Source organism: Phyllostomus hastatus, unplaced genomic scaffold, assembly GCF_019186645.2.
Source record: "Phyllostomus hastatus isolate PE091 unplaced genomic scaffold, TTU_PhHast_1.1 phas_scaffold_78, whole genome shotgun sequence".
NCBI classification, from domain to species: domain Eukaryota; kingdom Metazoa; phylum Chordata; class Mammalia; order Chiroptera; family Phyllostomidae; genus Phyllostomus; species Phyllostomus hastatus.
The window spans coordinates 102623381-102640203 of NW_025334041.1; the positions used below are offsets into that span (position 1 = coordinate 102623381).

Here is a 16823-nt window from a genome sequence, read left to right on the forward strand (position 1 = left end):
ATAGGACCATTTTGAAAGAGTCAAAGAAATTATTTATTATGGAATAAAGCCTTTAATTTAGGAGAACTGTTTTATTCTTTTATGTATATTTTGCCAACCATGCCACTCTGCAACAATTCAGCAGGGATAAACGTGTAACTGTTTCATTTCTGAGTTACTATGTGGGTGTCTCTCAGAGGATCGGATTTTGCAGTAGAACAAATAAAAATAACAATGATATTTGTTGCTTTCTTTCTTCCATTTATAAAGATGTGAAACTTGAGCTTTTAATCAATTCAAACTGACATTTCTTTCCATGTTATTACTTTTCAATTATTTTATAATTGTGAAACTACAGCTAAATATACATTGATTAGACCTTGAAATGTTTTCTTCCTCATGTGTCAGAGCATTTTTTAAAGGAAAAAAAAAGGTAATAATAACTCCCCTAGAATTCTGGTTTCTCATTTATTTTTCTCTTACAAAGGGCACAGGTGCTGCCTAGGAAAGCTACTTTGTTTCATCTGGAATAAATTCAGATACAATTAGCTTCTCATTCTATTTAAGTAAAATGTTGACACAGTTTGACAAACTGTGTAAGTGCTACGATAAGACGATAGGATGATAGGACGTAGGCTAAGATAATTAAAGGGACTGTAAGACATCCTGAGTTTCAGTGGATCAGTTAATCACGTATTACATGTTTATGTTATAGTACAGGGGTGGGCAAAAGTAGGTTAACAGTTGTGAGTGCATGAAAACAGAATTTGTTCGTGTTGTTATTTATTTATTAATTATTGTATTATTCATGTTGTTTGTCTTCTTTTGTTATTGTTAGTATTCTGTATTATTTTATCTTTTGGGTGGCTATGTCTGGTAAGTTAACCCACCTTTGCCCACCCCGTATGGTTCCATGCAGGTCTATTACATGCTATAAATGATACTGCATATTTGAGGGGCATGGTCTGTCCATCAGAAAGCTTTCACATAGGGAACCAAGAAGAGCACAGAGATGTAAATTAGATATCAAAAAAATAATACTGAATGTAGTCTCTGAGTACTATAAAAATTTAGAGCAGTGGTTTTCAAATTATGGTCCAGGGAACCTTTGGGCAGGGGGTGGGAGATAGCTGTAAGGTCAAAAATATTTTAATAATAATAATATCAAGATTGTATTTGCCTTTTTTATTCTCAATTTTAAAATGGGAATACAGTGGAGTTTTCAGAGAGTAAATGATATGTTATTTTCAACAGACTGAATGCAGAAACAGATATTAGCACCCAGATGTCTTCTATTAAACCAAATACTTAGAAGATTTGCTAAAATGCTGTGCTCTTCAAAAATATTTTTGTTAATAAAAATAGTTATTTGAAAGATATGTTAATATGTAATGAATATATTATAATGAGTTAATAGATATTTAACAGTTCTTCACTTTTAATTTTTAATAGAGTAACTATCCATACATATAATTTGTATATAAATGGAAGGTCTGTGGAGGCATCAAAATGTTTTAATAGTGAAAAGGGTCCCTAAGATTTGTTGTTTTAGAGAAATGTTACATTGCTTATGATGCTTGTTTGTATCCTGTGTGTTCTGAGGTTCTAGCGAATCCATATCTTTATTTAGATCTCAGAAACATATTACTAAGTAAACATTTTTCAAATTGTCCACAACTTGTGATACCAGATCTTTTTATTCTTTCATGGTAGTCGTCTCTAGAACACAATGCAAATTCTTCATGAAACAATTGTTTTTTTTTTATTTTTCCACACACCAAACACATTTCCTTGGCACATTCCGTGAGGTGATTCCGTACCATAATTTGTTACATATTGGTATGTCCCAATCAGATGTGAAGTATGTTTTTAGTAATCTATTAACAGTAATGGTTTAACTTTCAAGATGAATAATGAAGGGTTTTTTTGTTGTTGTTTTAAATAATAAGCAGAGTATATTCGGAAAGGTCTGTGATAACATCACCCTCACTCACCTGCATTCCAGTATGCTTTCTTTGGTGAAATAGAAAGGATGGGGTGGTGGCCAGCATGCTGAGAATGTGCCTGGAAGTGTGTCGTGCTTGTAAATGACATTTATCATCTTTGTCAGAGTGGAAATGAAGTTGAAAATCTCTAAGGCAATTATTGCAGCACTTAGGAAAGTGACTAAACTCAGTGCACATTAATGACTTCATTGTTTTGGATTAGTTGAACTGGAGTTCACATACAAATGACAACTGAAATACAGTCTAACATTTTCTAAAAAGCATTGTCAAATTCTAGCACATTGCAAAATAAAATGTACCATCTCTCCCAGGCTTTTCATGAACGTATACGTAATTTAAAAAATCTAAAAACAGTGCTTAACCTTTGGCCTTCATTAAATATAGAACAATAATTGCTTCCATTATGAGTGAGCCTTGTCAAAAATAAATTATGCAGAATCGTAGAATTGAAATAGTCTATGCAGTGCCTAGCAGCAGCTTCTTCATGTTAATAGTTAATGATTGCTACTATTTACTGACTGTTGAATATATGGTCAGTTTTTTTACTAAGTGTTATCCTGTTTATCTCATTTACATTATCTTATTTTTATTGTCTTATTTCTTATATCTTATGGGAAATTTCAAAAGATATGTATTGCTGTTATTCTCATTTTCTTTTTTTAAATATATTTTATTGATTGTACTATTACAGTTGTCCCATTTTCCCCCTTCATTGCACTCCACCCTACATACCCTCTCCCACTCACATTCCCTCCCTTTAGTTCATGTCCATGTGTCATAAGTTCTTTAGCTTCTGTATTTCCCATACTATTCTTGCCCTCCCCCTATCTATTTTCTACCTACCATTTATGCTACTTATTCTCTGTACCTTTTCCCCACTCTCTCCTCCTCCCACTCCCCTGTTGCTAACCCTCCATGTGACCTCCATTTCTGTGGGGTTTTTTTCCTGTTCTAGTTGTTTTCTTAGTTTGTCTTTGTTTTTGTTTTTGTTTTAGTTGTGGTTGTTAATAATTGTGAGTTTGCTGTCATTTTACTATACATGTTTTTTATCTTCTTTTTCTTTTAACATTTCATAAAATAAGGGCTTGGTGATGATGAACTCCTTTAACTTGACCTTATCTGAGAAGCACTTTACCTGCCCTTCCATTCTAAATGAAATCTGTGCTGGATAGAGCAATCTTGGATGGAGGTCCTTGCCTTTCATGACTTGGAATACTTCTTTCCTGCTCCTTCTTGCCTGCAAGGTCTCTTTTGGGGAATCAGCTGACAGTCCGATGGGAATTCCTTTGTAGGTTACTATCTCCTTATCTCTTGCTGCTTGTAGGATTCTCTCCTTCATTTTAATCTTGCAAAATGTAATTATGATGTGCCCTGGTGTGTTCCTCCTTGGGTCCAACTTCTGTGGGACTCTCTGAGCTTCCTGGACTTCCTGGAAGTTATTTCCTTTGTCAGATTGGGGAAATTCTCCTTTATTACTTGTTGAAATAACTTTTCCACTTGTTGGTCTTCCTCTTCCCCTTCTGGTACCCTTATAATTCTGATGTTGGAATGTTTAACGATATCCTGGAGGTTCCTAAGCCTCTCCTCATTTTTTTGAATTCTTATTTCTTCATCATTTTCTGTTTGGTTGTTTTTTTCTTCCTTCTCATCCACTCCATCGATTTGGGTCCCAGTTTTCTTCCCATCACTATTGGTTCCCTATGCATTTTCCTTTTCATTTCAGTTAGCATAGCCTTCATTTTTTCATCTAATTTGCGACCAAAGTCAACCAGTTCTGTAAGCATCCTGATCACCAGTGCTTTGAACTGTGCATCTGATAGGTTGACTATCTCTTGGTCAGTCAGTTATATTCGTTCTGGAGCTTTGGTCTGTTCTTCTGTTTGGCCATTTTTTAAAAATTTTGTCATGCCTGTTACGTATGAGGGGCAGAGTGTTAGGTGTTCACCAGGGTGGGGTAACTCAGTGGCTGGGTCGTGATGCTGTATGTGGGGGCAGGGTCCAAGAGGGAACAATGGTGGTTGCTCCACTCTCTGTCGGATTTCATTCCCTTCCACTGCTTCCCCCAAGCAAAATTGGCCATTCTGGTGCTGATTCCCATGTGGGTGGGCTTGTGCATGTTCTACGACCCCGTGGGTCTCTCCAACGAACTCTCCCGTGAAGCTGGGAGTCTCTCCCTGTGCCTCAATCCCCATAGGTGTCCCCAAATCAGTGCCTTGAGGCTTTATTTCTCGGCACTGTGACCCTGAGTTGTGTGGTCTGTCTCGCTCCCCACCCTTGCCTGGTTTATCTGCGCGCAAACGTGAGACCACTCGGTCAGCCAGCCACCTTGCACCTGTGCTTCGCTTTACAATCAGCCCCTCACTGGGTCTGGCCGATTCCATCTTGTGCACCCGGTGACACCACTTTTTGTGCCTCGACCCCTCTCCACCCGGCGGCCCAACTCCACCCATCCTACTGGTCTGGATGAATGTGTCTATTTTAACTTATTGGTTGTTAGACTTCCATACAGATCAATTTTCTGTCAGTTCTGATCATTATTTTGTTTCTAAATTGTTGCTGTCCTTCTGGTTGTGTGAGGAGACACAATGTGTCTACCTACGCCTCCATCTGGGCTGGAAGTCTATTCTCATTTTCTTGATGAAGAAGCCATTTACAGAGGTTGAGCTTATTAACTGTTCTAAGCCACAAGCTTAGGTCTTGAAGCCACATTTGTGATTTCACCACTGGGTTCTTACCACCGAGTTACTGTCTCCCCTGTGTTCACATATTACATGTATTTGATTGGCAGAAGTGATTGAACCTTTATTTCACACACAAGGGGATCCCAGCATAGGGAGATTAAATGGTCTGCACAAAGTCACAAAATAAGAGACAAAATTAATATCCCTTCACATTGTTCCTTAGATGGACATCTGGAAGTCAGTACAGGGTATGTGTCTAGAAATTAGTTTTTGTCCCTGAAGTTTCAGAATGTTTACTGTGTCATATAATTTCTGTGGCATTTATAATGTACTGTATGTAAGAGAGAGAGAGTTGTTCTTGGACAAGGAGTCTGTATATTTCCAACAGTTCTCTGTACCAAGTTAGGCTGTGATATGTGTTAGTTGGGTGATTGATTAAAGTACTGAATAAATGGGCACTGTGATGCTTACCTGAGTGTATGCTCCAGAAACTACCAGGAGCCACCAGGGAGGAGGGAAAGCAGCCCTCCTCCATTTGTCACTGATTTCAGTGAGCCCTCTGATATTACTTATTTTCCATGTTGAATTATTCATAAGCATACCTTTGAAAAAAATGTTTCTGCTGCCAGCAAAGTTTTAGCTTCATTGTTTGTTTTTTAATTACCAGTCTTGTTTATACTGTTTAAAAGCTCATTATCCCAATTTGGTTAATAAAGTAACAAAATTCAGTAGGGTCTAATGATTTTATTAGAATGAGAGCTAAAATATGACTCAAAAGAGTGAGGACTGGCCCAGGTTTTTCCACTCACTAGCCAGGTTTCAGTGCTTTAGATTCCTTATCTTTCAAATTTTAATGATGATATACCTGCTTTACCTCTTTTTCTTACAATGTTTGGTAAGGATAAAATGAGAGAATGTATGTTGAAATGTGTCAAATGCATAAAGTGGTATATACTTAAGAATAATTACTTGTTACATGTTACTATGTTATTAAATAATTCATCAGCAACGATTATTTCTTATTCCCTCTAGAGTGTGCCATGTACATGCCATAGTCTCCACAGGTGGTTTCTAATCCTGCTCACTAGTCTTAAAATGTGCTTCTTTTTGAAGTAGAAAGAAACATTTTCTGAGCTTGTGTACCCAAAAGTCATTATCTAAAGGATTTAGAGAGTCGTGTCACAGCATGTCACAGAACTGGGCCGGGAAGGCTTGAAAGTAGATCAGTAAAAATGTGAAAAAATATAGACCTACAAAATATATAAATATTACAAAACAGACCTACAAAAATACAAATGTCCATAGGACTAGTTAGCCTATAAAAGAATTGGTGAAAGGGGGCATTTTTACCCAGAGATACAGCAGGAGTCTTTCATTTGTGTATCATATTGACTCATTCATTCATTCTTTCCTGTTAACTTAACAAGCATTTATTGAATGTCTAATGTACGCTAGGCCCTGTGCTGGGGGTGAGTTTCCAGAGATGATGAGAGCAGAGGCTAAACTTTGGAGTTGCTAACAATCTAGGAAGTGGAAAAGGAAATATACAAACAACTACAACAAACAGGACTGTTTGATAAGTGCTAAAATGGTGTTATTACAGAGTACTATGGAACACAGTGGAAATAACCGCCAACTCTGCCTGTGGGCTTTGTGAAGCCTGCAAGAAAGAGTAGCATTTGAGCTTCATATAAAACAATGTGTGGGAGTACACCACAATTTATTTTTAAATGGCAAAATGGTATCTCCAGATAGGAGAGACAACATGTTCACACCACTGAAGATACAATACATTAGCATGCTGGAGACCATATGAAAATTAGAGCAAGTCTTTTGAAAAGTACTTTGGCAGATTTTTTCAAGATCTGTAAAAACTCTTATTTCTTTAGACCAGTAATCTTACTTACAGAACTTTAGACTGTGAAAAACATACAAAGGAAGAAAAGTATTATTCACAATAGCAGAAATAAAAAAATAGAGATGGATCCATTTTCCAAAAAGATACAGAATAGTTATGTAAATTATAATACACTAGTTTGACCAATCTGTTGCTATTAGAATAATAATAATAATGACTTTTTAAAGATTTTATTTATTTATTTTTAGAGAGGGAAGGGAGGGAGAAAGAGAGAGAGAAACATCAATGTGTGGTTGCTGGGGGGCGTGGCCTGCAACCCAGGCATGTGCCCTGACTGAGAATCTAACCTGCGATGCTTTGGTTCACAGCCCATGCTCAATCCACTGAGCTATGCCAGCCAGGGCTAATAATGATATTTTAAGTGAAGAAAGGAAATGTATATCCCATTATATTTAATTATAAAGCAGAATAAAACTATATTCTTATTATTACATCTATTTAAAATGATGTGTGTATACAGATAAGAGGTGGAAAAGAATATGAAATGAAAATTAAAACACTAACATCATCACAACAATAAAACATTTTGCGAAGGTGGTAGGATTGTGATTGAATTTTTAAAAGATATTTTAATTTTATTTATTTGTTTATTTTCAGAGAGAGCAGAAGAGAGGGAGAGAAACATCAATGTGTGTTTGCCTTTCATGTGCCCCCTGTTGGGGACCTGACCCACAACCCAGGCATGTGCCCTGATTGGGAATCAAACCAGTCCCTGATTGGGACTCTTTGGTTTGCCGGCCAGCACTCAATCCACTAAGACACACTAGGCAGGGCATGATTGAATATTTTTAATAGATTTACTTTTTTGTGGTCATATTATTTACCAATTTAACTAATGTTTATTTACCATTTTACATGTGCTAGAAGCATTACTGGTCCACCAGTTGAAAAGATAAAGGAGCTTATCATTTACATAATAAATTTTTTAAATTTTAAAGAAGCACTTTTACACCTCCATGCCTTGCTAAAATAACTAACTCTGCCATCTTTCAAGAACCAAGTTAAATGCAATCTGTTCCAGGAAGTCTTTTCAGAATCTATCCATCCCAATAATTCTAACCTCTCTCTAGATTTTCCAAACATCTGTCTCCCTGAATGAAAGACATTGTAATTGAGGAGCTGAGTGGGATCACCCAGTATATCTTAGGCTGGCATCACAGTGGGCAATGGGTGGAGGCAGGAGCAGGATGCACACAGAATGTCTTTCTCACAGTGAAGTCCAAAACCACCTGCAGCAGCATCACCTGGACCACAACTTAAGCATTCAGGTTTTCACCCTCCTCCCTACCAAGTATAATTAAGTAGATCAGAGTGGCACCAAAAAATTTATATTTTTAAATAGCACTCAAAGTCTTAGGCACCTGAAATTTGGAAAACAATTGCTGTAAAATATTAAGCCAGCCTGAAATAAGGGCTGTGCCTCCTGCAGTTTTTTCATGGAACATTATATGAATGACCAGTCGAGAACTTCCATTCACCAGCTTTCTTATAGTGTCATATTTGGTCCAAGATAAGCTTTGTTTCCAACATAGGTCTCACAATTTTGTTAATGGAAAATATTCACTCCCAATAAGTAAAAGTCTGGATTTTCTATGTGCATGCACTTGTGTGAATGCATAGGATTGTGGTGTCATATGTAACTTTCTGAGTAGATATCTTTTCTAAGCCATTCTTGTTGCTGAAAATATTGTGTGGTCCATTATTGGTGAGTGGGTAGGCAGAGCAGGGAGGAAGGAGACACACAGTCGGTTATGCCGAAAGCTTGTACACACTGAAATGCTAAATTTCCTTGCAGGGTCTATTACTACACTTCAACTACATAAAGATTTGGTGTTCTTTCTCTTTTCTTTTCTTTTCTTTTCTTTTCTTTTCTTTTCTTTTCTTTTCTTTCCTTCTTGTCTTCTTCCCTTCCTTCCTTCTTTCCTTTCTTCCCTGCCTTCTAGCAGATTTAACCAGGGATTATGGCTTTTTGATTAATGCTTTTCATTAATCAGCCACCAGAACTATTTAGCCACTAGTGTCTGTTTGGTATAAAGCATTGTCCTGCTCATAACATCCTGAGAAAATCAGTTCTTTATTAACTTTGTCCCAAAAGTCTTGAGTTTGGATCAAAGGGAACAATTGATCAACCTTCTGTCAAAATAAATGTATAAATATGCCAAAAAGCTCAGAAAATTATTGAAATGACTCAATGACTGGCAGTACGAATCCTAAAGAGATTAGTCTGAAAAGAACGTCTTTCAGCACCATTACCCTTTGACCTTAAGCTGGCCAATATAGAAGTCAGCTGAGAGAAAAACAATGCCCAGAGGGTTTCTGTCAAGTGCATTCTCATTTCATCTTCATGAGTCATTGTGCATGAAATAGACTGGGTTTTCTTCCGGGTGGATTCATTGTCTTAAACAATCAGGAAGCTTTGATGTGATTTCAGTGGGTTCTGAGCTCACAAGGGAAAGCTTACCTTCCCTAGAGGTCTAGAGGGCCATCCTAAGAAAACCTCTCTCACAAATGAATTCTTAGGATACGCGAAAGTACTCTGCCTGGATGTCTGCACATTCGTGGTTTCTAACCACAGCAGCGAGGTAGCACCAATTCAGCCAAGTGCCACAACTATCTGTGGCTATAAAAGGGTCCTCCTATTCTTTTAAATGCTACTATATGCACATGCCTTCTATGCACACTAATCTCTCTTGTTCAAAAAGCATTTCTGACTACAATACTCTTTACGTTGTAAAATCCAATTTGGGAAACTATCCCTTCATGGATAGTTCTAAAGCACCTGCATTTTTCTATTTTGCTATGGTCTGCTCTCTGTTCCAATTTTTCTTGAACACTACTCATGCCACTTTTTGATTTTATTCCTTTAAAAAGAAAAAGCTTCCCATTTTCATTCATTAGAAATCCTACTGCCATGGCTTTTCCTGAAAAAGAATTCTGAATTTGAATCTTCAAGTTGATCCTGAGGTTCTTAAATTATGGAGATGAGGTGCTTATTAACAATGCTGACTTTGAGGATCACTCTAAGAGAATCAGTCTGTAGGGAAGGGCCCAGAAATCTGCATATTTAACATGTTCCTTCTTCGTTCTCACACATACTCATTTGAGAACAACTATTCTAGAGAATGAGGAGTAAGTCTAATTTAGAAACAATATTTGATATATAGTCAATAGAGTTGCAGTTGCTAGTTTCATGGATATACATGTTATTCAATCCCTCCTACTCTTAATTTCTATTACCCTTAACATTATTATAATAAATTTTAGAGTGCAAAGGTACTGAAAAGATTATGAGATTTTGTTTGTTTTTACTTTTTAAAAAGCATATGCACCTAGAGAAATAATCAGTGTATAGAAGAAAATGATGGAGACTAGAGTAGCAGAAAAAAATGAGATTTAAAATAAGTGAAATGTTACTCATTTAGACAGTAATTCACCTCCTACTTCAAATGTGTGTTTGCACATATTTAATTAGGAATTAACTGGAGTTTAATGTTACTTCTTGGTCTCAAACTTAGGGCTGTCATTGTAGGGGATAAAATGGAAAAATAATAAACATTTAGAACTAAGATAATTCACTATGTTTTCTATTTTTCCCTCCTCTTAATAACTGAAAATTGCCCTGATTCTTTCTCTATTCTATGTTCTCTCACAGCTAGAATTTACTTCCTGACACACGTCTTTTATTGTAAAACACCCATGCATCCTGCTTCTCATTCATGAAGACTGTGGTACAAATACTAACAAGAGAATTTACATTAAAAAAAGTCTTCCTCGGGCACTAATATTCTTCTGAAAGGAAGAGACTCGAAACTTCTTTTGCATTTCATATCCTATAACTACCCACTGGATATCATACTCTCTTTCCTGAAGAGCAAAAGCTTCCAATGCCTTAATCTCATATCAGTGAGGGGAGGAGGAAGCTTCAGAGCAGCTTTTTGCTGTCTTTTATTTGACATCAACTCCCCCCACTCTAAGTCTTACTCTGTTTGATAATTATGACAATTTTGAAAGCATCTTAAAACTTGCCAATATCATGTTCACCCGCTGACTAACATGGCAATGAATCTCACTGTCACTTACTTTAAGCCAAGTTATTTAACCTCTCTGCATCAAAATCCTTCATCTGTAAAATGAAGGAGTTGAACTATGTGAATTTTAAAATCTTTTGGGGTTGCAAAAATCTATCTAGTTTTAAGAGAATTATGACATGCAGTGTCCTCCCACACCTCAGAGAATGCAATGGTATCTGTGGATCTGTGGTTCTTTTTTCTGATCTTTTTCCTTTCTCCTTCTCTCTCCCCCCTTCCCCTTCCCCTCACACTCGGCTGCTTTTCTGCAATATTTTCCTGTCAAAACGAGCATTAATTTGGCTGGAAGCTGCTCCATTGTCCTCAAGTTCCCAGTAGCTCTGTACCTTAGCTCTACCTCACTGACCCTGAACGCCACAGGTTTGGTGAAGTGTGGAAATTGGCATGACAGCAGCCACAGAGGGAAATTACCTGAAGCTGGTCCCAAGAACACTGTTGCCAGAAACCTTATCTATGGACAGAAAGACTGGGTGAGGGCCTGGACACAAGAACTGCAGCAGAGTTTCTAGGGTGATATGGCGGCACTCTGCCACCTCAGCAAGCCGTGATGAAGGATGGCCCGAAATAGGATTTGTTAGCTTCCTTGTTTACAGCCCACCTCTGTGGACTATTACATAGCCTAAGACCACACACAGCCTAAGAACTATAACTTGAGCCTGGGCCAGGTGGTTCCATGGGTTAGAGTGTTGCCCCATAAACCAAAATGCTGTGGGTTTGATTCTTGGTCAGGGCACATACCTACATTGTGAGATAGATCCCTCGTTAAGGCACATATGGGTGGCGATGGATTGATGTTTCTCTCTTTCCCTTCCTCTCTCTAAAATCAATAAAAATACTCTAAGGTGAGAACTTAAAGAAACAACAACTACTATACTTTGAGGGTCACAAGATCCCTCCCCTTTTCGTATTCCCTCAGACAGGCATCCTGTGGTCCCTGTAATACTACCTTTTCTGGCCATGTCTTTAAAAATTCAAAGAAGAGGAGGAATAAGGACCTCAAGTCTTTTGTATTGTTAATTCCAATGAGATGAATTTCTCAGGTCCTTTGTTTAAGTTAAAAAAAAAATTATAGAGAATGATCACTTAACCTGTCCACAGCATTTGGGCAAGCTTACCATAATGTCTTTTCTAACACACTTTGCACCACAGGCTCATGGGTCACCACACTTTGAGTTTTCCCTCCTACCTTCTTATCCTTTGCTGTTTCTTTCTCTTAGTGGCTCTTAATGATTTCTTAACTTTGCAGTGACCCAGGGCCTGGTCCTTGGCCCTCATCACTTCTCCATCTAAACTTACATCCTTCCCCTTTGAATATATACATTGCAATATAGATTACTTTTTCAAAAACCTCTTGTGAATAAAGTAGAAAAGCCTACCAGAGGTGTCCATCCTGCAACCCATGGGCCATATGAGGCTCAGGATGGGTATGAATGTGGCCCGACACAAAATCGTAAATTTACTTAAAACATTAGGGGATATTTGTGTGTGTGTATGATTATGTGTCACAGTATATTTAATGTGTGGCCCAAGACAACTCTTCCTCTTCCAGTGTAACCCAGAGATGCCAACAACTTGGAGACACCTGGCACAGCATAGTTTCTCAGTCTCAGTACTTTTGACATCTAGGGCCACATAACCCTTTGGGCTGTCCTGCACCCGGTGGGATGATGAGCAGCATCTTTGGTCCCTTTCCACGGGATCCTAGTAGCACCTCCCCCATTGTGACAACTGGAAATGTTTCCAAATGTTGTCAAATGTCACCTTGAGGGCAAAATCACTCTCATAAGCCACTGATTTAGAATAATTGAGGGTAAAATTAAAATTCTGATAATAAAAATTATAAGCATTTGACTTAATTTGGATAGTTCAGTTTTTAAAGTTTATATCTGTTAATGTTATTGGAATCTGAACAAGAATCAATAATAGAATATATATATATATATATAATATAGCTTGTGCTGGGTAGGAAACACATACACTTCAAAAATGAAATTTGCTTTGTCTTTAGCCCGATACCATTCAATAATGTTTATTGTTGATATTATGTTGCCTGAATTCAATAAAATTTACCTGTCTGTGTTAAGAGCTTTAGAATTTAGTGACAATTCACCTGAATTATCTGATTCTTAGAGGTAGGAATGGGAAGGAGTGGGAAGTAAATGATTTGGCTAATTATTGAAACTTGGGTAAATTAACCCCTCTAAGCCTTAGTTTTCTCAGCAGGATACAATTAGCAAAAGTGGCAGGGCTAAACTTGAAACTTAATTTAGGATATCATTTATGCTGCATTAAAGGCAAGATAAAGTACCCCAGATACTCTTTCTGATATAAATGTTACTTCTGAAACTTTTTCAAGTTTCTTTTTAGCTTTTTTTTTTAAATAAAATTTCCATGACACTGTCATTTGAAACACATCGTGGTCCTATCACTTAATAACCTTCTCTGTCAGGCTGGATACAAGCATCTCAGTTACCTTGAACGGCATGACACATCTGTTTTTGCAGGATGATCAATGCAAGCAGATGTTCTGGGGATATTTTACCATATGGGATTCCAGATGTGGAGCCTTTGTTCTTTTTAAATTATTTTAAATTTCAGAGGAATGGAAAAAATAAGTGCATGCTTCTATCACTGGATAATACATGTGCTTTAAGCTTTGGGAAACTAGATTATACATCCTTTGGTACTTGCTTTTATTTTTAATGGTTGATAAAATGGCATATTTATTATGACTTAAATCGTCTTTAAAAAGGAACAGTTCTAATGGTCAAAAAAGCATAATAATGTATTTGTTAATGTTGTATAATTGCCTTTAGAAAATCATCCCATAAAAATGCTCATTATAAGTGTGGCATTCAAAAAAAATGTCATTCATTAACTTGGGAATAAAATTATAATTACAATTATAAAGCTTTGAGGCAATTTTGTTAGGAAGCTGTGTGCTAATTGCACAGTTTAAGGTTTCTAATTTAACATTAGGTGCAAACATGATAGTCAACTGAAAAAAGCACATAAAAGTTTAATGACTGGGTTACTGCAGTGTGTGTGTGTGTGTGTGTGTGTGTGTGTGTGTGTGTAGTTTCTCTTCTGCTCGGCAATCACATTGGATTACAAAGTAACATAGAGAACATTTCATGCACTTGGAAACAGGTCTTTACTTGGGTCAGGGTTAAATGTTATGCCTATTCCCCTCTGCAGTCCCAGATGGAGAGCAAATTCCACAGCAGCAACTGCCTAGACTTTTTGAGCGGGGCGCGGGCTGGGCTGTGTACCAACAGCCTCGTCAACTGCAGACGGAACTGCAGCATCGCTTCCTGCAGCAGAGCGTCAGTCATTGGTTCCTCCGTGACACGTGACTGATAGAGCCTTTTCTGTGTATTTTCTCGCCCATCTGTGTGGAGGGCACTGATAGGCCAGGCTGATGCGCAGGCAATTTATCATCTTGATCTCCCACTGAGTCAGGGAGCTCTCCTGTCACCAGTATTGATTTCAGAGGATGGACTAAATTTCCTAGGATTTCCATTAAGAATTAAGAAAAAAGCTCTAAGCACGCAGGGTAGCCAGACAGACATGGATATGAGATGGCACTGTGAAAACTCGCAGGTAGCTTCTTCTATCACAGCCGGTGCTCAGCACAGCTTAGAACTGCAGCATGCAGGGTTTAAGACACCAGAAGCCTAAGAACAATAATAATGAAAATAAGAATAAACTGTTTGGGATAAACTAATTTTTAGATTTATATTCAACTATTTCTTCTTGGAGGTTGCATGTCAAATTTATGCATGCTCTATATGAAATGTAGAAAGGTTGTTTTAAATTTTTAAATGTCCTTAAACCCTGAGCATGGTTGCTTCTAGTTTTGTTTGCTGCTTTACGTGAGCTTCAGAGGTTTATTTAGCATGCTTGTTGCAAAAATGATAAAAATTGTGTGTGTATGTGTATATATATGTATTTTTGTATTAAGTTGATTCAAGTTAAAAGCATGAATAAAAGCTGCTTTCAAGACTTGCCAGACTGCTTTATTGTTGTTAATGACTCGGGAATAATTTTGCCTAACTATGCTTGAATTCTGACCATGCATGCTTTTGCGGCAGAGTGGGGTTTTCGTTGAGAATCTGTAAAGGTGAAATGTCTGAATTAAATGTATGTTTGGTGCAACAGAAAATGTTATTTGTGATCAATGATTAAGTCTGGTTAACTAATGGGAATATTTCATAATGATAAGATTTGAGCAACATTTATACTAATTATGCTTACTGGAAAAATGCATGTTTGGGATTAGTGAAAGTGTTTATATTTTGGAAATATAAATTTTGATTATTCAAAGATAGTAAGATTTCAGTTTTAAAAAATACATGTGAAGTGAAAAAATTAAAAGCGTTTTTTGATTTTAGTCTGGGAGAGGATTGAAAAACTGTGTATGAGAGATAATCATGTGCATGGTGTGCGTGTGTGTGTGTGTGTGTGTGTGTGTGTGTATTCTTTGGGGGATTTTTTTTATATTCTCTTAACTCGTCCTTATTCTCAGGAATAGGGAAAATGCCTTAGCATTCAAGTATTTCCTAGGCCCATGGGAATTAGAGCCAGCAGAAGCCAGAGTATGACCAGATGGGACTGGCAGGCTTGGCAGTGAGTGGAGACAATGGGTGGGGGCGGAGCAGATGGAAGACAGAAGGGATTGCAAATCAGAAAGGGGGGAGGGGGAGGGGAAGCGTCTGCTTAATAGTGAAGGAAGCCTGGCCTTTCTTTTCCAGGGAACTTCTGACTGCATCTTTGTTGAACTATGAGATAGAATGTTATCTCTGTTGTGACAGCTATTTTTCATTAAATTAGGTAGCCCCTGCTTCATAGGTTGGAGAAGTCCCATGAATTGAAGTTGTTTTTGCCAGATTGTGAATGATGCCCTATTTGTTCTTGTAAACTTTTCCTCTGTGCCATGGTCAGAAAAAATAGGAGCAAAATACGAAGCAGTTGTATTATTTGAGTTGGTGGTATCTAAATATATATGGCAATAACTAGTAAACTTAACCAGGCCTTAAATGATTCAAACATCTATAGGGTAAACTGCCCATTACCCTAAAATAGCTTTCAATTCTGAAAATATTTGGAGATCAGGCTGACTAATCTGTTATTTTTACTTCTGGCTTATAAACAGATCTTCATTTCTAGAATAACTTTGAATGTTTTATTTAAGTAGTTGTTGATGTCATGAATCCTCGGGATGTGACCGATGCCCCCTTCAAATTCTGAAATGAAACTAATAACTCTGCATCCTCCATCAAGCCTTCTGTCACTCAAGCGCCCAGAGAACTGGGCACACCCTTTGCCAAGCAAGGTCGTAAAACTGGGGAAAATGAAAACTTCTGAATTTTATAATTTTAATAATTCTTTTAGAACTACAAAATGAACCGGATACAATTTCCAGTCCTAAGTACAGCTGAATTTGACCAAATTCATGCTGCCAAAATGTACCAACAAAACACAAATGTTAACAGTCTAAAGATACATCTTGTGGTCTGTGGATCACCCACAGCACACTTCATCATTTGGTTCGTGGCCCTTGTTGATGGAGAGAATTTCCATTCTTCAAAGACACTTTTACCATGTCACATGTCTCTCTTGACTTACCTTTTGATTCTTGGCTTGAGAAAAAACAGCTACCTAGATAAGAGAATGAAAACTTTTACCCTTCACACCTTGAGGTATCAAAGATAATTTACTCAGATTATTTATACTAATTTCCCCAGAACTAAAGAATTAAACCAATTTCTTCCACTTTCTGCAGTCCTTTTCCTCCATGTCCTGTTCTTAGAAATTAATGAAAGGGTCCACTAAGCTGCTCCTCATCTGGCAAATTCCCTCTAACATTTCTAGAAAGAAATAGAGCCTGCAGGCAGAACTTTGGACAAATATGCATATTTTGGAGGGTTGACTAGTATTCATAAACAAGATAACCCAGTGATGAAGAATAAATATTTTTGACTTTGTACAATCATGTTGCCGAATAGGCTATGGGTCACATTCTCCTTATGGGTAAAGCGGAATAAAACTGGAAGAGCTCTGAAGTGGTATGAAATGTCTGGTCACAGTAGCATTTGGGCTCAACTTCCAAGCAAATGTCTCACCAAGACATTAACCAGGGAAATACTTA

General features: G+C 37.4%; 1 protein-coding gene across 20 annotated transcripts in view; it reads left to right on the forward strand.

Moving 5' to 3' along the window:
* The window catches only part of NRXN1 (neurexin 1), a 1079628-nt gene that overhangs the window by 1008393 nt on the left and 54412 nt on the right, over positions 1–16823 (forward strand). For 2 of the 20 annotated variants that reach the window (XM_045827430.1, XM_045827431.1), the window contains exon 1: positions 14156–14275. The exons of the other annotated variants lie outside the window; for them this stretch is intronic. In XM_045827430.1, the coding sequence (XP_045683386.1) occupies positions 14243–14275 (33 nt within the window). In that variant the 5' untranslated portion in view covers positions 14156–14242. Of the gene's footprint in view, positions 1–14155; positions 14276–16823 lie in introns of those variants that run through there. 20 annotated transcript variants of the gene reach the window in all.